Below are 21,523 nucleotides of genomic sequence, written 5' to 3'. Positions count from 1 at the left end.
CCCCTGACTCAGGGTTCGGGGTCTCCTGGCGACGCGACTTGGCAAAGGCTTGGTGAAGGCTTGGTGTAATGTAGGGCCAATATTATCATATTTCGCCTTTTTACAGGGTCCTTATCGCCGAAAGGCTATACAACACCATAAAATTGTCAAGAAGAGGATCTTATCACTGATTTGTTATAGTAGTGTCTCTTAACTATTCCCTTTATATAGACAACTCAGTCTGGTGCTCTTTGAGAAGCTGACTTGGGTACACTGGACGAAGACATTCATATATCACAGAAGCGAGAAGCCAGCTGAAGTACTCTATTCGCTTTGGTATATACAGTGCACTGATTACCCTTCTACCACTAGTCTACCATTCAACATCTCCCCTACGTCCTCCCCACCGTCTGCTCATCCACCAACACCCCCGACGCCGATGGCACACTTTCACCCTCAGAACCAGCATTCCCCCGTTCCCCTTCCTGTACCTGGGCCATCTCAGGCTCCGGAATGCCCGTTAACCCATAGAAAGCCACAAACGCCAGCCCCAGCACAGCCGAGATACAAGAAAACACGAGCGCCACGATTCCTCTCGCCGTGAACCCAGCAGGAAGCCACGGGAGCTGCTTATTCTGATTCGATAAATCAAGCAAATTCTGCGTGTTCCCCGCCGCGTTACCCTTATCCAGCGTATTGCCCGCTGTACACGCGGCCCAGTGGTCGTCTGGGATTGTTGTCCGCTGCTGGATCTCTAGCGGGGCTTCGATAATCGTCAATGCGAGCCCTTGCATTAGATGCCAGTCGATATGGCAGTGGAAAAACCAAATACCGGGGTTGTCAGCTCTGAAGCGGACGACGAAGTAGCCCTGGGGTGGGACAACGAGGGTGTCCCGTCTGGCTGGGTAGGCTGGGAACTTGGAGTGGTTGGACGGGTCATAGCTAACCGGGTCGTCGCTCTCTTCGTAGGTGAAGAATCCGTCGGCGTAAGAGGGATACCGGGTGAGGACTTGAAAGTTGTGCCCATGGAGATGGAAGGGGTGCGAGCCGGTGTCGCCGTTATTGAGCACAATCTCGACGACCTGGTTATGGCCGAGGACTGTGGGGTGGGTGTATTCGCCGTAGACTGCTGGGTTTGTAGCGAGGTCTCCGCTTGAGAGCACGGAGTAGAGGGTTGGCACTTTGGGTCTGGTGTAGGAGATGTTGTTGAAGAAGGAGTAGCCGGCACCGTCAGCGAGGTTGTCCATCGTGGCTGTGATTTCGATAACGATGTCAGGGTCTTCAAGGAGGGGCGTTCGGTCGTGTGGGACGAGAGTTGCGTCGTCGTATGGAATCAGGTCTGAGGAGTCATCGACTGGCATGACGGCTTGTGGGTGGTCGGCTGATGGATTGTATTCCAGCCAATTTGTGTGGTTGAGCTGGAGGTCTGGCTCGATTGTGTCTAGGAGAGAAGAGTCCGCAATAGTGACCATGGGATAGTTCTTCTCCGTTGAGTTTTTCGTGGTGACCAGGATAGAGTACCGCTGGGCAACGGAGATGTAGAGAAGGTCGGCTTCTGTTGGATCCGTGTAAGTCCCATCCATTTCAACAATGGTAAAATTGTGGCCTTCGATATAAAAGTACATCCCCACGAAAGCCCCCATATTGATCAATCTTATCATGTAGGTCTTTCCTGGCTCAACAGACAAGCTGGTCCCTTGAGTATCATTCACAAGAAACGCATTCGGGACTGGCTCAGCACCGGTAGGGTTGGTCACACTGATAAAGGTAATATCCTCCACCAATTCATGGTACCAGTCACTCATCGTGAGCGTAAACTCTTCATCATACATATCGTCAAAGTACGCATCCTTGTCATGCACGATCAAGGCCTGGCGGTATCCGTCCGGGTAACAAGCATTCGTATGACAATGATACCAATAAGTTCCATTCTGATTCACCGTAAAGTTATAGGTAAATGAAGCCCCTGGAGGAATCGGACACTGCGTCACCATTGAAGCGCCGTCCATGTTATTCGTGTCGTTCTGGAACATGCCATGCCAGTGGATTGAGGTATCTTTGTCGCCCAGTCCATTGTAGACATTCGCGACAATTCGGTCCCCTTTGTCCACTTCAATCACTGGCAGGGGCCACTCCCCGTTGATTCCAACGACTTTCCGCGGCTGCAGGCCGTCAGGGTCAGCGGTGACCCAGGTGACATTAAAGTCGTACGTGACGGTTTTAGCCCGGCAGCATTGGACAAATAATATAAACGCTGCCAAGTAACCAAGCAGGATCCGAGCAAGAAAGGCCATCTTGGCTCAGACACCCCAGATAGCACTGTTGAGGGAGTCTAGGCAGAGAGATGGAGAGAACGAAGGAAGAGGGGATCAGGAAAGATTCGATCATGGACGAATAGCCAAACCAGGGCCTGTTTCGGCGAATACCAGCGTCAGTGCGTCCTTACTGGCTTCGTACCGGTAACTCTAGATTGATAACTGAAATTATCAATCTTGCCGAAACTCAAAGCCGTGGTGGGAAAGTTGGTCACGCGTCCAAGCGGGCGTGGACCCTGGTTCTTGCAGATTCCGCGGGATTTCGAGAAAGTCGGCCATGGCCAATTTTACCATCCTTTCAGCCGAACAAGAAATGGATGCCACAGTGCCTCTTAATTCAGATTGTTGGGTCATTGGGTGACAGCGCCCAAAGTGCTGATGGAAGACGACAAGCTCTTTGCTAAGACCAACTAAGCATATCATACGCGCCCCCCACTGGCCAGAACAGGGATTAACTTTTACGGCCCCGCTGGTATTACAAAAACACATTTTAGTCTAATGAGATCAAGCAAATCTGCCCGTGTCTGCCGCACAACATGTTCCACCCCCACCCCATCCTCCTCGTCTGTTTTGCCCCGATGCGAGATCTCAATCTCCGTTAATTCCCGCCAATTCACTCTCACGCTGCCAGTCCCGGCAAATGGGTGTTCCAAACTCCCAAGCCTCTCCACTCAAACCTCCTCAAACTTCAGCTTGCCTCGCAGAAGTTCCCTGTCCACTCTTTCCCTGATCAACGCTATCAGCCACTTGATTCCCAGGACGAGTATCTGTATCCACCGGCCGACGAAGAATGGCTGCCTTGGTTTTCGCCTTGTACCCAGCAATCCGGTCGAGGACCGGATCAATCACCGCAATGGGCCCCGATCTTTCGCGGTAAATCATCAAGCCGTAGCAGACCATCACACACACCCAGTATAGATTGTAGGAGACGACAGAGCCATACGTAGCCGAATTGGTCCATCCCAGGAGGGAGTTGAAAATACCCCAACCACCACCGCCGTTTATCTCGGGGCTGCAGCAGTTCACATGCCACACGCTCTGTCTGATATCGTATGACCCGGGTCCGGCGCCTGTCTCTGCTGCGTCTCCTCCGATTACTTTGTTCCAGGTGTTGGCTTCAAAGTACCAGACACCACGGGAGAGCAGCCCAGCAGCGACGAGGTAAAGAAACCCGGTGGAAATGACTAAGAAGATTTGCATGGATGTCGTTTGCCCAAATCTGAGACAAGTCAGCTATCTATCTAGAAGCGGTCTCTCTCACCGGAGAATAGCATACCTGTAAATAATATATCCAACCAAAATCCCAGCCGCAAGACCACACACCACCGCCAGCGGAAAGGCCGTAGCAGGCTGTCCCAGGCCAACCCCACCAACATAGATCACAGCCTCGAGCCCTTCTCTGAGGACAGTAATGAAAGGCAGGAAAAACATGGCATATTTCTCCATCCACGTCTTTATGCGACTCTGCTGCTGCTGTTGTCCACCCCCATTCTCTTTATGTTCGAGTGCCTTGGCGAGTTTCACCCGCCACTTGTCCCGGATTTTGGACACCCGAAGTAGAGCACCGCCCATAACCGAAATAATAATGGATGCGACGATTCCCAAAACGCCTTCCCAGATATATTCCGTGTTCGCGAATGCATCGGTTCCAAGGCCGTAGAAAGCACCGATCATGCCTCCGCCTACTGCAAGACATACAAACAGCCCCAGTGCACATCCCACCCAGACCTGAGACAACTTATATGAGCGGAATTACTTTTTAACCTTGGCATAAACCCATCACACGTACCTGTTTGCGAAGACTGTTATAGGTCTTACTGCCGCCGCCAGATCCAGGTCCTAGCGACTGTTTCAGAAAAGCCAGAAGAACAGAGACTACGACGGTTGTCTCCAGACATTCTCGAAAGACAATGAAGAATACTGTCCGATTCTGTGTCAGTCAAAAGTATAACAAGGTAAACCCAAAGTAAACTGACCGGTCACTGCAAATACTGGGTTGTTTCCCATTGTGCTGTGATGACTGGTGTTGGAATGAAGGGAGACTGTGACTGGAAAGGTTAATGGCGGGCAGTCGACGAAACTCTTAGTTAACCTCCAGCTACAAAGTGCAGGAAATACAGGTGGTTTTGTAAATTGTCGTTCTGTATGCAGCCGTTGGACACTGTACTGTACTGTACTGTACCGTAATCCTCGCACTTATCTGATCCGCTTGTTTACCAGACCCACTCCCACTGACAGATCCTTATCAGATCAATGGAATGTGCTGGAAGGGATTGTCCAAGCGATCATCCCACTGAAAGTCACCCGCATGATGGGGTTTGCCAAGCACGCTCCGTATAGATCCTCACAACACCAAGTGGACTCGCCGAGATACCCAGAATTGGTCGTAGTTGCTCAACTCGGACAACGTCCACCAAGTATAACTACTCCGTATGTCCTCGAGTTATATAGTTCGATATGTCCAAAGTCTGCTAGTTCAAGCAGCGAGGCCATAAAGTTGCCCTGCTTATCATTTCCTCAATTGTTATGAATTATGGCCACTGGGTGTTCTCCACTATAACCATAGTCTACTATTGTTCTATTGATCCCACGCTCGATGACTGTGTCCACGGGAAAATGCAGCAGCACACCGAAGCCCCCATCTGGCCTACTAAGCTGAAGACCCAGTAGGGCTCTTATTTTATCTGATTCATCTGATATAGTTTTGCTTTTTATCCAGGCACGCCCGGAGAGTGTAGTAACGTATCCTTTGGCTCGGCTAGTCGTCAATCACGGCAATCACTCCACGGTGTGGCCGTAAGGTGTAGACTGCCAATGGATGAGGATATCTCGGTAAAGGCCCACTAGGCGTGTAGAGCGGGCGCGGGGGTACGTATATCAGAGCGAGTAATTCTTGTTCTTTTATTTAAACCCGCGCATTGGGGGTTCTAATCTCTTGCCCTCATAGTCATTCATTTTCTGGCATCCTAACGTTGTCACTTTACCATCATGGAGTCAAGCCCTGCCGTCCAGAGTAATAATGTCTGGGCTAACAAGTATTTTGCTATTGCTCTTGGGGGCATGATGGTTGTTTTTTCTGTTCATCATTGGTTAGGGGTACTATACTTTAAGTATGGTTCTCGTAAACCGAGTGGTTTGATCAGGGGCTTTATTCAATGGCATCGGTACGTTCCAGGACAAGAATGCTTGTTGGCTCGCTAAAACAGAGGCATAGGACGGCGCGGAATATACTCGACAGGACGGTGTGTGGTCTGCACTTTGGGAGGTGGTTGCTGTACACGGTCTACTGGGCAGTCAACCTGGTTCTGGTCTTGACGAATATTGACTTGAGCAGTCTCCACGACGTATGTTTCTTTCATTACTTATATTTCCAGTCTTGATACTAACTAGAGGCAGGTGGGAAAACGTTTGGGCTGGTATGATTGCCATTTTATTCGTTATGACCACCATCTAACAGGCTTAGGGCTGCCATTGCAAACCTCGTTCTTCTCGTCTTCCTCGCTCTCCGAAACACTCCACTTGCACCCTTATCGGGGCGGTCGTATGAGAAGCTACGTCCCCTTCACAAGACGGCCGGGTATACAACCATCGTATTGATGCTACTTCATGCCATAATCTTCTTGGCCGAAATGTCAGAGGAAGGCTGGCTATACGCGATGCAAGAACTAGAGAACGCTGCCGGTGCCGTTGCTGGTATGGCTATGTTTGTTCTGGGAATATCCACAATAGGCTGGTTTGTTCGGAAGTCATACGAAGGTAGGTTATACCTCACTCCATTCCTCTAGATTGTACCGGTGCTCACATTGGCAGTCTTCTACATGATACACATCCTCATGTTCATCCTCATCATGATCATGGTTGGAATGCATAGACCTGATCTGTCCAAGCAGACCCTCGTGATCGTCATCTTCACGTCTTGTATGTGGTTCGCCGACAGGCTTGTCCGACTGGCTAAAGTTTTCTGGTTCTCAATCGGCAACCATGCCGTAGTCACTGCCCTACCAGGAGATACAGTACATGTCAAACTTTTACGGAAAGTATCTTGTCAACCGGGGTCCCATGTGTTTCTGTGGCTCCCTTCTGTTCGTTTGTTCGAGACTCATCCCTTCACCATGGTCTCTTCGAGTCCTCCTGAGTTTGTAATCAGGGCATATGATGGCTTCACTCGTGACTTGTACAGCGTCGCTCAGCAGAAACCGGGTCAGTTGCTTAGATGCTCCATGGATGGAGGCTATGGACAGGTCCCGAATTTTATGGAGTTCGATAAGGTGATCTTGGTTGCGGGCGGCAGCGGTGCTAGCTTTACTTTTGCCATTGCACTTGGTTTAATAGAGCAACTGGCAGCTCGAAATGCCTCAAAACCCATAGAATTTCTCTGGGTAGTCAAGAGTCGGGGTAAGTGTGCTTGCTTGCTCACGTTCGGTGTCAGAATCGACTAACCTATCGTAGAATCACTGAAATGGTTCGAGTCTGAGCTTAGCAAGCTCTTAGAAAGTTCCTATGTCAATGTTTCCGTCTACGTCACCCGCGATGAAGCATCTTTCGACGACTCAGCTGTTTCTACAACGACAGTCCATGCCAAATCTGCAAATTTGATCAACCCCGTGACCAGTGAGGGTGATATTGAGATGGGCTTAATGAAGGAGGCAGCTCCTGAAATAACAGCTGATGGAACACTGCATACTAAGAAAGGACGACCAGACATAAGACTATATATATCAGACTGTATCTCAAACTGCACGTCAGAGGCGCAGGTGGGTGTCGGCGGTTGCGGCCCGACTCAGATGATTGAGGGTTTGAAGAAGGCAGTACGAGAGACACGGGTGTCAGGCCCATCAATAACACTTCATACAGAGGTTAGTCTCCCTTTTTTTTTCAGCAGGAGAAATGCTAATAGAGAATAGGAGTTTATGTGGTGAGACTGCCTAGGTACAGCGGCATAGCACGTGCATAACTCTTCATATCCTCGGATAAGTCTGCACTAGCCCTGTTCAGTACTAGCGGAATCAGCCTCCGCATGAAGTCGGGTCTTTCGTGTCTTCCATCTCATCCCTGTCAATCTCTCAGTTTTATACATTCTTTTCTCTCCTTTTTCATTCTTTAGACCATAGAAACTCCTTCAGTGCTGCCGAATAAATCTCGTCGATCTCTACTTAATTTCCATCAAATCGTCTCTCATTTGCTTGAAAAAATGGCGTCGCCTCTGCAGAAAGTGGACCATCTAGCTCCATTCACCAAGCTCTCTTCCTGCATATATGTCTCAGAACCAGACACTTCGGCTGAAGACACTTCGGCTGAAGACACGGGAGACTATCCCGAAACAATTGTTATTGCGTTTTGGATGAATGCGTTTTCGCGATCCTTGGTCAAGTATATCGCTGGGTACCGGCAGCTTGCTCCTCGCGCGAGAATCATTTTTATCCGAACATCCTCCTCTGAATTTATGCTGCGTCCCTCAAAGCGGGCGCAATATGCCCGTCTTGCACCCGCTGTCGAGGCTCTGCGAGCTCTTCCCACAGACAGCCCTGTGTTTTTTCATATGTTCTCCAACGGAGGCGTATTCGCTACCACGCATCTCCTCGAAGCCTATCAAAAGGCTACCGGCAGTCCACTCCGTATTTCCTCTACGGTAATTGACAGTGCGCCCGGGACAGCTACGCTCTCCGCAGCTGTCAAGGCCTTTTCTTTTATTCTGCCTAAGAGATGGCTTCTTCGCCTTTTTAGCAAGATCCTCTTATATGCTTACTTGGCATCCATGTTCACCCTTGGTAAAGCGGTTGCAAAAGTGCTTGGTATTCGCGATGCAGTCAGCGTCGCCCGCCAGGCCATCAACGACGGCCAGCTCGTCCGCGGAATTAACAAGGCGGGGCCCCCCAAGCGGTGCTATATCTACTCGGATGCCGATGAGCTTGTGAGCTGGAAGGATGTGGAGAAGCATGCCTCCGATGCAGAATTGAAGGGCTTCCCGGTCCGTCGAGAGAAGTTCTCGGGGACGGAACATGTTGCACATATGAGAGCTGATCCAGAACGCTACTGGAATACGGTGAAACTATATCTGAATGATCCTGCATTATTGAGTCGAGTTAAGACCACCAAGACGCCGGCGTCGCTAATTTTTGAATGATCTTTTGTTTTCTTTTCAACTTCTATGTTAATATTCTAGGGTTTCTTGTTTGAGACTGGTCATGTTTGTTTTATTCTTGATACCATTTCCTACGGACCATTCTTGTCTTGATAATTTGGCAGTTATATATGAAGTAATCCTCTGACACTTTATACCTAAACACTATGTACAATTTCTTATTTCATCTCTGACACTCAAGACGTTCCCATCATACCGTAAGCTCTACCTCCCCTTTAATTTCTCCATAACAGGCCCTTCGTCCATCACACTCGGCAGAATCCTAGACACTCCGTCAAGCAGACCCCCTTCGCACCGGTTAATCTCACAATACCTCCCTTCCCAACTGTATATAACTTCCCCATGCCGTGCCGAATCAGTAAACAGCATCACCACGCTTCTCGCAACAACTTCAGGCTCCTGAACCCCAACGCCCATACTCGTAAGCACATCACGCGGAACAACCCCGGTGGCCGTCCATGAAGGCGAAATCGCATTCAACCGGACCCTCGTCCTCTCAGGCTTCGAAGAATCCACATACATCAAATCTGCATAAAGACCACGAAGAATACCAAGAACACCGTGCTTCGCAACTGTATAATCTGCCGCGCCAAAATCTTGGAATGAAGACGCCGATGCTGTAACTGTTATACCAGGTGACCTCTGGCCTCCCACACTCCCATCATTGTTAACATCCTTGCCCGACTGACGCAAATAATAAACACCCAGCCGAACCGTATAAATCACCCCGATAAGATTCACATCCAGAACTTGCAAGTTCGGCGGCGCAAGAAGCTCACCCGCACCATCATCCTCAAACGTCTCCTCGAGAAAGTTACTCCTCGGTCCTATCCCCGCATTCGCAAAGACATGATCTATACCCCCGAACCGCTCAACGCCCTTGACGAACAGATTCCGTATACTCGCCCAGTCTGCGACATTTGTTTTCTCGAAGAAAAGTGATGATGAGACCCTCTCTGCTCCGCCGTGCTGTTGCAGAAACTCGTCCGGTGGGGGGTTGATATCGCCTGCTATTACTCGAGCGCCGAGAGAGAGGCATAGGGATACGGTTGCTTTGCCGATGCCGGAGGAGCTGCCTGGGAGGGTTTGATTAGTTTGAGAAGGTATTGTTTAGGATGATTTGCTGCAGGTAGTGGTGAGTGGGGTGTAGGTACCTGTTATGAGGACGATTTTGTCTCTGATAGAGGTGAGTGATTCAAGTGGGATCCGGAATTCGGTCATTGTTTTGGGGATTTCTATCAAAGTAGAAGTTGCACTTCCAGTTTGTGGAAACTTTTTTGCGAGTTGATTCTGGCCATTACAATATATGGCGTTTGGTGCGAAGAGTCATTTGCTGTCTCTCCGGCCGAGGTATAGAAGTGCGGGGAGAGATGAGGGGATAGGGTAGGGTACCAGATGAAGGAATATATACAACCGAGATGTAACAAACTGAAGACGTAAATTCTCGTTTTCATATATTCTATAATAAATCAATCGCTATGCATCTATGTACAGTACAGATAACCCAACGCCACATGTGCAAGCACTTTTTTTTCACCTCTCGTAGGAAGTAGATGGACGCCCATTACCGGCCCTTTGTCTCAGGGAACTCGTCCTCGAGCTTCAATCTAGCCGTCACATTCATACTCATAAGCTCCTGGATAAGAAGCTTGGCCGCATACGGGATGATCATCTTCACGACACTTCTCGAGGACTTGCATCGTTGACACCAGTTCAGGTAGCCCATAAAGCCGCACTGCTCGCAAACATCAACCTCGTGCCGATCGGACGAGATCATCAGACGCTCTAGAAGAAGTTGGCTGGTACCGTATGCGATCAAACAATCACGCTCCATCTCTCCGAGACGCAGACCTCCGTCTCGGGAACGACCTTCTGTTGGCTGCCGAGTAAGGGTGGCACGGGGACCACGGGCACGCGAATGCATCTTGTCTTGAACCATGTGCTTCAGTTTCTGGTAGTAGATGGGACCGGTAAAGACGTAGAATGGGAGGGCTTCGCCAGTAATCCCGGAAGTGAGATAGTCCTTGCCACCGTAGCTGAACCCCTTGTCGATCAGAATCTGGGACATTTCCTCAACAGGGCTGCCACCGAAGCAGGTTCCGTAACCATGCTGCCCAGAAAGAACACCGGCTTTACCTGCGACGAGCTCCAACATCTTTCCGACTGTCATACGGGAGGGGAAACCGTGGGGGTTCATGATAATATCGGGGTTGATACCCTGGTCAGTGAATGGCATGTCCGCTTGATCGGCAATGATACCAGTGACACCCTTTTGTCCGTGACGGGATGAGAACTTGTCACCAACTTCAGGCCGTCTGGTCTGGCGCGTGAGAACCTTGATGATTTGATTCTCGTTCTCGGTACAAGAAACCATGACCTTGTCGACGTAGGAGGGGTCAGGGAGTTTGTAGGTCATCGGAGTTGGATTGTAGCTAATCGGCCGGCCTGAATCGGACGCCGGGAAGCCTGATGACAATGATTGATCTGGTGTGGACTTGTTGATGTAAACCTCTCCAGAATTGACTTGTTCGCCGACAGCTGCCAAACCATCGTTTTCTAGCAGAGCATGTTTCCTGATTGGCGCGTCGTTCTCATAGGTGGGCGGGTTCAGGATATCCTTCGTTCCGTTGGAATAGCTCTTCATGTTGGTAACATACTTGCGGAAGACCTGGCAACGACCAAAGCCTCGGTCGACCGAGCCCTTGTTCAAGACCAGCGCATCCTCAATATCGTAACCAGAATAACTCATGACGGCAACGGTAGCGTTTTGGCCAGCGGGAAGCTGATCATATTTGGTCAATTCAATCGTGCGTGATTTGACCATGGGCTTCTGTGGGTAAACCATCAAGTAAAGGATGGAATCTATGCGGAGGAACTGGTTTGATGCGATGGCTCCAATCGCTTGCTTACCCATAGCACATTGGTAAGTGTTACGCGGAGATTGGTTGTGATGGGGGTAAGGGATAAGACCGGCGACAGCACCTAGGATGGTGAATGGTTCGATTTCCATGTGCGTGGTCGTGTCACTGATGTCCTTCTCATAGATTGCGATCAACGAGTCGTTCTCCTCGTTGACGTCCACGTATTCTACCAAACCCTGGGCAAGAAAATCATCAAATTGCATCGTCCCGTCACGGAGTTTGCGAAGATGATGTTTCTTGACGCACGACTTGCCATTCTCGACAATAATGAGCGGCCTGCAGATGCGTCCATCGTCGGTTGCAACATGCACAGCACGCTGGTGGTGGTTGATGTAGATACTCACAAACTCGGAGATCCTGCCCATTCGCCGTAGCCTTCGGAATGCGTTCAAGAAATGTTTCGGGCGTCGTGTTAGCGCCATTGGCGTACCGTTGATTGAGATGGTGTAACTGCCAGGTGCATAAATTTCCTTCCCACCAACGGTTTGGATGTCTTCTGCCCCAAGCATGAAAATAAGGTTTCTTATTGGGCCTTCTTCGTCGTTCGTCGTAATATGTGTCATAAGGGCAAGGTTCTTCACAAGACCACAGGCTTCACCTTCCGGAGTATCCGCGAGACAAATCATTCCAAACTGCGAGGGCTGCAGAGCTCTGGGACCGCTGACCTTCCTCGTTTTCTCAAACTGACTGCTAATACGCGTCATCATTCCGAGAGCCGCAATATAACTTAACCGACTGAGCACGTGGGTAACACCAGCACGTTCCATGCGGAAACGCTTCAAACTCCAGTTACCCGTTGAGATAGCTCGGTTCATGCCCTGCGTGATATGATTGCTATGCATGCCAATAACACTCCAAGCGTCAAACGCCTCGGCTCGGTTGCGCTTATTCAGAACCTTATCGATGTTCATTTTGATATCAAAACAAAACTTCTTGAAAAGGTCTTCAAAAAGGAGAGCCAGCAGCTGTCCAGCCAACTCCAATCTTTTGTTTCCCAAATAATCACGATCATCTACCAATGCAGCATCGTTCTTGGCCATGAGGACACGCCGAGCCATGTTCGCAACATAAATGGCTTTGGGACGGAAGTTCATATCCTTGACTTCGATATGGGAAATAATGACCGACGCAATAGCCTCGACGGCCTCTTGAACGTGAGTTCGGCGATAAGACATCTGCTTACGGTTGATCTTAATTCGGGAACCAATCCATTCAAGCGCCTGTTGCTGTGTAAAAACGCCGACCTTGATAGCCTCCTCAAAGTTGATCGCGAAATCTTCCTGGTAAACCTTATCCACACCAGCAACTAGAAGCATCATTTCTTTGTCGGTGTGTATGCCCATCGCTTTGAGAAGTATGACGATGGGGATGTCCTCGCTAAGAACGTTGTGTTTGACGTATAACCTATCCTTCTTCAGGATGATGTAACTCTTAGATTTACGCTCGTTTGAGGAACTGTAAAAATAGGTTAGAAAGCCAGGTCATTCCAAAAGTCCGTACTCTCCCTACCTTGTAACAGAAGCCTGGACTATCTCTTTCTTGGGATCCGTTTCAACGATAATTCTGTTTTTGCTCAGCTGTTCCTGAACGAGAATCACCTTCTCCGTTCCATTGACGATGAAGTATCCACCAGGGTCAAGAGGGCACTCGTTGAGAACAGTCATCTGCGCAGGGGACTTGTTCGCCAGCACACACTTCGAACTGCGAAGCATAACCGGCATTCTACCAATAGCAACACCCTTTCTCCTCACCCTCTGGCGGCCACGGATATATTCAAAGTCGACCTGGATAGGAGCGGCATAGGTCGTGTCGCGCAGTCGGCACTCTTGGGGTGTCACAGTTGATTCGTCGAATTCGGTCCGCACATCCTGAGGCTCGTCCGCTCGGCGAGGGAACCCAAGATAGATGTCGGTAAACTTGATGTAAAAATTATGGTCTACATCGCTGCGAATCGTATTACTTGACTCGACGATTTTCTTCAACTGCACTTCCACGAGGTAGTTGTATGAGTCAATGTGCTGCTTCACCAAACCCTTTACCTTTAAAAACGCGGGCAAGAGATTCCATTTGTCCTTGGCGGTGTTGATCGGATCAGTCAGGGATTTATTGGCGTAAAAAGGCTCCAGCAGCGCATCAAATGGATCGCGGTGATGATATGGGTATTGCGGCTCTGGGACCTGTTCTGTCTGCTCTGTGTCGGCAGCATGGTCTTGTCCGCCTTGAGTTGGGTGTTCGGAATTGGACGCCTCCTTGGCTTCTTTGGATTGGGCGGCGCGCTTCCGTCGTGCGGTTTCTGTCGTCGTTTTGGATGATGCCCCGGCCTGTGCAAAATGGTTGAGATATTAGCAAACAAACCCGCGCAGAAGATCCCGGAGCCATACCTCTGCAGGCTGCGCAGCTCGCGCACTGACAGGAGCCGTGGCTCTCTTGCGGGGCGGCATCCCTATGAAGGTAGGTTTTTAACCAAACTAACAAAGGCTGCACTTATCGGAAGATAGCCTGGTGTCAGTAGAGGTTCATGGCAGCCGAAGCGTGAGGCCGCAATTTCTTCTTATCGGCGAGGGGAAAAAGATCCAAAATTCCGGACGGATTTCCTTATGCAGAAGAGGGGAGATTATGTAATTCAAGCTGTCTTAATAGGGTTAGTGCGGCCTCCGCGGCTGACAAATATATACATCCTCCCCATACAACACTCTCAAGATAGCTAAACACTTCCATATGGATGGTTGTAGTTACGATTTTCTGGAAATTTTACTAAGACTTATATTAGATATTCATGATCTTAATCATCATTATTAATTCTCTTCTTAACAACAGGCGACCAGCCACTTCCGCACGAAATGCCTAGCCCTCAGGTACCGTACATTTCGCCATAAAATCCCAGTTAGATCACCGGCATTCTAATATTTTCAGGTGCTCTCCGGGCAATCGGTCTAATAGACTTCTTAAATGACCAATATTTCACCGACTTGGACTTGAATGCATCCTCAATCTCATCCAACGACCGACCCTTGGTCTCGGGCATATAGAGAGCACAGATCGCAGCTGTGATCAACGAACACCCACCAAAAAGAAAATACGCTCCAAAGCTACTCTTGGATAGCAGAATCGGAGTTGTAAGGGCGACAAGGAAGTTTGTGGCCCAGTTGCTGCCGTGCGCTAGACTGGTAGCTGAAGCACGGGTCCTTTGCGGCTGAATCTCTGCTGCATAGATCTTGATGCCGACGGCCCAGCTGAGGGAGAATACCACAGCGAAGATATAGATAGAGACAATTACGACCCAGCGACCTGCTCCAGTTGTGCCATGCACTGTTTTGTCTGCATAGAGTGCGCCCATTAGAAACATGGTGAGACTAATGCCAACACCGCCGTATATGACGCTATGCCGACGGCCCCATTTGTCGGCCCAGATTAGGGCTGGAATGGTCACTATGAAAATAACGAGAGCTGAAACACCGGACGCGAAGAAGCTGGCATCTGCTGATGCGAGTCCTGCTTGTTCGAAGAGTAAGGGAGCATACTATAAGGAATATGGGTCAGCCTGTATACGTCGGTCCATTGGTGGGAGCAGCCAACGCACGTAAAGAACACCATCTATCCCGCTAAGCTGCTGCATTGCCATCAAAAACACAGCAAGGGCTGTACGTGACCGGACATCCTTTGAGAAAATATCAAATAGCTTGTGTTTCAAGGACCGGTTACCGTCTTGTACCGCTGTCGCCGTGGTATCCATACTGGGCACATTGGTCACGGCAACTTCTTGAGAGACTGGGCCCTGGATTACGGATCCTCTGTCTTGTTCGATTTCACTCTTTTCCCTTTCTGCATAGCTAACGCCCAACAGATCCCAGACGGCATTGGCCTCGGCCTTGCGGCCATGAATGGTGAGCCACCTTGGAGAGGGAACGAGCCATGTGAGTGCAACCATGGAAAACAAAACGGAAAGGCAAGCCAGGATGAGAAATGGGGTCCGCCATGACATGGAGGATTGGATCCGAGCAGTCCCGTAACATGTGAAAAATCCAACCACCAGGCCTAGAGTAATTAGCAACTGCGGGCCAGTCGTCAAAGTCCCTCTGACATTAGGAGGTGAAATCTCGCAAATATATCTAGTCGAAGTCAGAAACGTGCAGGGAGGGGGATCAGGGATATAGGTCCAACATACACAACCAATGTGCCCAAGTACAAACCCTCTCCTATTCCCTCAATGCAGCGCCCAACGACGAACATGGAGACATGAACAGCACCAGCTTCAAGTGCTGCACCAATTCCGAATATCAGGGTTCCTATGCTAATTCCTTTGGGGCGACCAAATTTGTCTGCTAGATAACCAGCAAAGAACGAGGAAATGGCGGCAGGAATCAAGATCGAAGACACCAGAAGACCATGTATCGTTGCGGACTGATGTCCGAACTTTTCAACAAACCCATCCATAACCGTCACTGGTCCAATGATGCCAGTGTCCATACTGACAAACACACAAAGGTCAGAGACGAAAGCAGCCTTAGCCCTGCGAAGGGAGTCACCTTACCCAAAAAGAAGACCACCGCACGAACACAATATGCTGGCAAGAACATATCGAGGCGGTTTACGAAGGGACACCATCCTGGTGGTTGCCCTAACCAGTTCTCCAATAATTCACGTAGCAAACACAGCGATCAACTTCCGGAGGATTAACAATGTTAGCCAGAGTGTCCGAAAAGACAAAGCACAATACACCACCAAAGGATAATATGGCGGGGTTTTTCCAGAATGACAAGAAATTTATACAAGCTCCCCCAAATCCAAACCCTTAGCTGCTTGGGAGCTAGACCCTCCCCTCCCGACTTGACGCGACGGTTCCACTCATAGCCCCCCACCACGATTAAAAATCCAACTTTTCGATCCATTCAGGCAAGCTGACGAGCCCTCATTTGAGTCATAGTAGCCAGTGATTGCTCCTTTAAATCGGCTAGGCAAATTCACACAGACCCCATCCGCTCCTTATTAGGAAATCGTTTCCCCTGGTGAGGAGAACGTGCCCTGTGACAGCCCTATCGTGATGGATTAGTGGTCATCCAGGGTCTTCTCAGAGCGGTAATATAGCCGCAGGATTTATTTCCCTGTTGATAGGGACCTTGACAAGAACTGTCGCTGACTCTTGGGCTTTTGGGATCTCCGTTGTCGACTGTTCTAGATTTTTATATCGCTGTCAACAGCTGTCTGGGCCGGCTCGTGGGGATCTTTGGCGGCCACATTCCCTGAAATGAAGCAGGCTCAGTAGCCGCTCGGATAAGACTTTATAGTATGTTTCATATTTCAGTGAGGGCACAGTAACTCCATGGTTTTTGATGCGAGGTTTTATGCCAGGTATCTATATACCATCAAATTCGTTAGAGCTGCGACAGCGCAAGTATGATTTATACCTCAAACGTGGACCAAGACAAACTTAATTTTGGGTTGAAACACCAATAGGTTAAACTTCTTTATAATAACGAGCAATTGTCTATAGTCACGTATTCACAGGAGCCTAAAATAATTGATTATGCCCCGGAGAAAGTACCTTAGTACTATACTCTTTATCAGCCCGAGTGCGCAAATGAACAATGTCTAGGCTTACGATAAATGGAGTTATAGACTATATTCCTTGGAGTATCCATACTATAATAAAGTCCTTCGTACATGGTAAGCATCTTTCATTCCTAAGGCAAACAGCCGGACACGCTATTAACAAGCGCATAAGGCATAAACTAGAGAGAGGGCTACGAACCATCCGACAACATAAATCGAGATGCGTTGTACCAATAGGTAAATACGCCGTAAGACGCAAAATCCTAAAAGTAAAATAAAAGGTATGAGTTCATAGTGCACTGCACAATGTACGTCATGTCACTCGGGCTCCGGCTCGAGCTTGCCTCTGCTTCAGTCGACTGCCTGCAGCGCCAACACCCGCACGGCGCAAGTACAGCACAGTCGCTGGGGGTAGCTTAGCTGCATTGTTGAATTTTGGGATGTTCGGGGGCGCCTCACTTGCACGCGCGTCGCTTGAGGTGATGCCCGACGAGATATGAGGTTTCCATGTCGCAATCTTGGGGAGCAGATGCAGATATGGGCCGATCTGGTTGAGCTAGTTTGTGAAATGGATGCCATGTCACCGCTGTAGCTGGCGAGCTAGGACAACTCAGTTGGAGCCCCTAGTATTGTGGAGCAGTGCGGGCTTCGTATGGGGAGTTTGTCTTCATTAATTGCAACATTCTGGCGCTGTCTCCATGGAATGTAGCAAATCCCTTCTGGTATATTTCGTTCTAAGTTAGGGGTATCGTTCGTTCGAGTATCCGACGACGGTTAGAATGTCGAAGTGAACTTATGGTTTTGGTAACTGGAGGATGTGTAAGGATACGATCGATGAGCTGCTCTGGGCATTGGGAGACGACAGCTTGGTACCTACTCTCATAGAAAGCCTTCAACCACGAGTCTGGACAACCCTAGCGCCATTTTCAAGAGAGACTACAAATGGATCTGTTTCCAACGGTACCCACCAGTTTGCGGGGTTTAGGCAACAATATGTTTCGAGGGTTTTTGGCATTCTTTATTGTGCGGGAGTTGTCTTGGGCAAATGGTCCACATCATAAACCTAATGCAGGAAGGACAAGAACGGCCAAGATGAACCTTGAAATCACAGGAGATGACTGCATCTCGGAACCGTTTATGGGTCTCGGGGTGGGGAAAAGTATATGTATCGATTCCAGGCCATCTTTCTACTGAGTAGCGGTGGGCGGCCTTTGACCGCAAGTTAAAGAGCACACCAGATGGCGTTGGGCTTCGACGCTACTTGCATGAAGGCAAACCCCGGCATTCAGTATCATAATATGGCACTCATTGTCTGTTGGAACGGAAACCGGTGGGTGAACTTCGTTGGATGGCCCAGGTTTAAGAGTAAAGCTAGACGAATATCAGGCAAGCGAATAGTAATGACTTTCTTTTCGCATTCAGGGTGCGCCAGATGGAACATCACGGCATTAAGACAACTATTGGAAAGCACATCAGTAGGCGGTAACCATCGCACTATTTAAAGCATGAAAATTAAGCAAAACCAAACCATGGGTATGGCCTGCACGACGAATGTGCAGTAAAATAAAGTTGGTTCAGACGGGTAAAGCCTCCGCGTTGAATGCTTGGGCCAACCAACGGTGTTCGATCGCTCGAGGAACCACGCTCAAAGCATATCAACATCTCCTCTATTTAGAAGTGACTCGGGATCCAGGAACTGCCAGCGGTTTACCCGAAGATACGTAGCACTCAGTGCTAGTCGGCTAAGGGACTCGCCTGCGCTTTTCGCCATCGAAGATGCGACGGCTGGCTGGGCAGGGTATCCCGGCATATTAATTTCGAGGGCCTCATTCATGGCGCCGGCCCCAAGCAGGCGAAAAGTGGCCCTCTTTGATTGGATTACTGAGCTTCGGGTCCGAGAATCGTGTCTCGGTCCATTCCATCGCCCTTCCAGCTTCAGAGCATCGTCAGCTCCAGTTCATTGTCGGATATTCTGCCAGCAACTGCCGTATTTTCGGCTGTTGGATATCTCCTGTGCGAAATTGGTTGGAAACTGGATCTCCAAAAGAATGGAGACTGCCGTCACCCAAAGGCGATATCGAAGCATCTGCGACTATCGATAGCAGTCCACTTATCGATAAGTCCACTACGCCCATCCACTCATCCAGATCCCGCCCACAAACTCCAAAACATAAATGTCTCAGAGCATGGTTTTTTTTTTGCACTTGCCAACACGGCATTTAGCGCCTGTGAATTGTTCTTGACAGAGATGAAAAGGAGGCCCTTGTGCGATCATCACCACCGGAGCCAGGTAGGTCTGGTTCGCCTCCATTCGCAATAATTGTACACCGCTTCTCTCCTGCCGCACCAATCAACGGCCCACAAGCCTCAATCTGCGCTTCAACTCGCGCTGCAATCTCCAATCGCTGCGTCCGATGTGGCAAGCCATTGCATCAGTTTGTGATGAGACAATCATCGTGCCCGCTCAACCACTTTTCGTCCCGAGGTCTGAAGCGCCAATACGCCCAGCGCAATTTCTGCATCCGTCGCAAATCGTGATTTTTGTGCCTTGCGACTGCCACCTTTTACCAGGAAAGGGCAGTGAATGAACAAGCTCAACGAAAACGAGCAAGCGGGAAATTTTCCAGCGGGTTTCCCCTCACGGATTGACCCAAAGAGGAATGATGATTACACATCGGAGATGTTTGTCGCGAACCTTTGGGTCGCGCGTGGTAATCCCTAAATGCTGACTTTGTGGTACGCCCATCTGTTGAGGGCTTCGTTGGTTGGCTGCGATCTTCAGGAGTCAGCACAAGGCTCTCCGCACGCCCCCTTCAAATTATCGAGCAGGTTACCTCTGTGCAAGGTGAGAATGCTGGCATCCTTCTGACCCAGGCCCTCCATACATACGAATAGCGGAGTAGTTACATTTGGTGGCTAGGGCCTGGTCCGCCGTCACATCTTTTTTACATCGTCCCCACTCGCTACTGCAGAAACACTTGCAGCGACTACGCTCTCGACCAGCGCACCCAGCGAGAACTCCCCCTTTACTCCCTAGAGGAGTATCACCAAACTGACCACAACGATAATTAACGGGCAGCTGAGCATGTTATGACACCGGCCTAATGATTTGGCAAGGGCCCATCGAAATCCCTCGCAGAAAAGAGACGATAAGGAGCTGGGAGATCTACTCCATGATCCCTGTCTAGACCTGGATACCTGAAGGAAGAGTCACCACTCTACCCCCAATAAAGTAATGCATTAGCACCGAAGCTCCTGGTCACCACTACTAGCAGCACTTGGCCGAATCACAATCGACCGCGCAGGGAGATTCGGTTCTTGATCCATCGAAAACCCAACGATCGGCTGGAGGGTTGGCAAAGCAAGACAGCTCATCAGCCTGTGCTTTCAGGGAGCAGGCCCATCCAACAGATGGCGCCCTGCAGCGCACTGATCATGGTTTTTTTTTTTTTTTTTNTTTTTTTTTTTTTTTTTTTTTTTTTTTTATTTTGGCTGCTATATCATTCGTAAAATGTATTGATAGGGTTGTCTCTCCGCGACAGCTGTCATTTCATAGATCATGGGGAAGACGAAGTAATAATGTTTCTCTTCTTTTTCTTTTTCTTTCTTTTTTTCCCGTTCTCGTACTAAACCACACGAGATCATGCATGGGCAAATAGTTCAGAGTATATTAGTAGAATGATGACAAGCGAAACTATGGGGATTAGGTGCCTAAATACCTGTACTTTTATGGATGATCTGACACTGAGCTCGTGAATAAAATTCACAATAAAGTAAAACAGGGTCAGTATATACTATGTAAAGGAGATGAAAATCGAGGAGGAAAAGGAAAGAAGAAAGAGAAGGAGCTCTTATCTAGGAACAGAAAATAGGGCTTTGACCAGGGCGCTGGAACTGGTCCCTAAGATTGAGAATGGTGAGGGCGAGCACTGCCTAAACGAGCGGGAATCGAGTCACTCTAAAGTCTCAACTCCCCGCTCACTGTCCCAGCCGCCGCCCACTTCGTTCATTTTCCCCTCTCGCCCTTCTTTCTTTCTCTGCTTCTCCTTCCCTTCTTTTTGAGCACATGCGACCTGTATAACATTTGTCTTTTCTCCCTCATTGTCGTATCCTCCATATACTTCCCTTGTATCTGTTCATTCGTTTACTGTTATCCTCTCCCGCGTCTCTCGACACGAGCGAGAGCGCGTCTCGGGACGAAGCCAGCGCCGTGATTAAAACACCGTCCGCTGAGATCTCCGCATTTTGCAAGAATACTGGCAAAGTGCGTGCACAGCGCCTGTTTCCGCGTCCAGACAGTCCTTACTTGCGCGATTCGAACGAACATCGGCCGTCCAAGGTCGTTCCCTCCCGTCCTTGAAACTCAAACTATCGAGACGTTCGTTGTGGGTGAGTCGCTGCTCTTTCCGTGTTTCGCTTCGCCAAATCACCCCTCCGCCCCTCTTAAGCGTCAACTCCTTACATGAGTCGCTCTTGGAGAGAGCACACCGCCAACATTTCGCTTCTGTACTTTAACCCCATGCCCCCGGCCTGCTCGCCGTCGTTGTTGCAGTCCAATATCTCTCCTCCCTCCCTTCGGATGCTTCTTCCACGGTCTGTAAAGTATCATGACATAG

The 21,523-nt window shown here is 49.4% G+C and overlaps 6 protein-coding genes across 6 annotated transcripts; 2 read left to right on the top strand and 4 right to left on the bottom strand.

Annotated features, from left to right (window-relative positions):
* Positions 1-161: 161 nt before the first annotated feature.
* Positions 162-2,575, bottom strand: fetC (putative ferrooxidoreductase Fet3). Its single transcript, XM_040811062.1, has one exon. It carries the CDS (start codon positions 2,271-2,273, stop codon positions 372-374), a length of 1,902 nt encoding a protein of 633 aa, XP_040662112.1. The 5' UTR covers positions 2,274-2,575; the 3' UTR covers positions 162-371.
* Positions 2,576-2,615: 40 nt separating this feature from the next.
* On the bottom strand, positions 2,616-4,375 carry ASPVEDRAFT_157800 (FTR1 family protein). Its single transcript, XM_040808549.1, has 4 exons — positions 4,271-4,375; positions 4,084-4,214; positions 3,571-4,022; positions 2,616-3,513 (listed from the first exon to the last, which is right to left on the bottom strand). Exons 1-4 carry the CDS (start codon positions 4,299-4,301, stop codon positions 2,976-2,978), a joined length of 1,152 nt encoding a protein of 383 aa, XP_040662111.1. The 5' UTR covers positions 4,302-4,375; the 3' UTR covers positions 2,616-2,975.
* A 1,101-nt stretch (positions 4,376-5,476) lies between these two features.
* On the top strand, positions 5,477-7,213 carry ASPVEDRAFT_78121 (ferric reductase family protein; the record flags this gene model as incomplete). Its single annotated transcript, XM_040816487.1, has 6 exons — positions 5,477-5,638; positions 5,691-5,710; positions 5,758-6,050; positions 6,105-6,689; positions 6,744-7,150; positions 7,199-7,213. The coding sequence occupies 6 exons, from the start codon at positions 5,477-5,479 to the stop codon at positions 7,211-7,213; spliced, it is 1,482 nt and encodes a 493-aa protein (XP_040662110.1).
* Positions 7,214-7,485: 272 nt separating this feature from the next.
* On the top strand, positions 7,486-8,418 carry ASPVEDRAFT_122518 (TMEM53 family protein; the record flags this gene model as incomplete). Its single annotated transcript, XM_040805993.1, has 1 exon — positions 7,486-8,418. The coding sequence occupies one exon, from the start codon at positions 7,486-7,488 to the stop codon at positions 8,416-8,418; it is 933 nt and encodes a 310-aa protein (XP_040662109.1).
* Positions 8,419-8,640: 222 nt separating this feature from the next.
* Positions 8,641-9,657, bottom strand: ASPVEDRAFT_23364 (uncharacterized protein; the record flags this gene model as incomplete). Its single annotated transcript, XM_040809534.1, has 2 exons — positions 8,641-9,512; positions 9,591-9,657. 2 exons carry the CDS (start codon positions 9,655-9,657, stop codon positions 8,641-8,643), a joined length of 939 nt encoding a protein of 312 aa, XP_040662108.1.
* Positions 9,658-10,000: 343 nt separating this feature from the next.
* Positions 10,001-15,824, bottom strand: ASPVEDRAFT_48573 (DNA-directed RNA polymerase III core subunit RET1; the record flags this gene model as incomplete). The annotated part of the gene is made up of 6 exons (XM_040814033.1): positions 10,001-12,812; positions 12,867-13,678; positions 13,739-13,800; positions 14,418-14,877; positions 14,938-15,466; positions 15,523-15,824. 6 exons carry the CDS (start codon positions 15,822-15,824, stop codon positions 10,001-10,003), a joined length of 4,977 nt encoding a protein of 1,658 aa, XP_040662107.1.
* Between the last annotated feature and the right edge of the window lie 5,699 nt (positions 15,825-21,523).

This window comes from Aspergillus versicolor, assembly GCF_001890125.1.
Source record: "Aspergillus versicolor CBS 583.65 unplaced genomic scaffold ASPVEscaffold_1, whole genome shotgun sequence".
In the NCBI taxonomy this organism is placed as follows: Eukaryota; Fungi; Ascomycota; class Eurotiomycetes; order Eurotiales; family Aspergillaceae; genus Aspergillus; species Aspergillus versicolor.
This window is presented reverse-complemented; position numbering and strand designations above follow the sequence as displayed.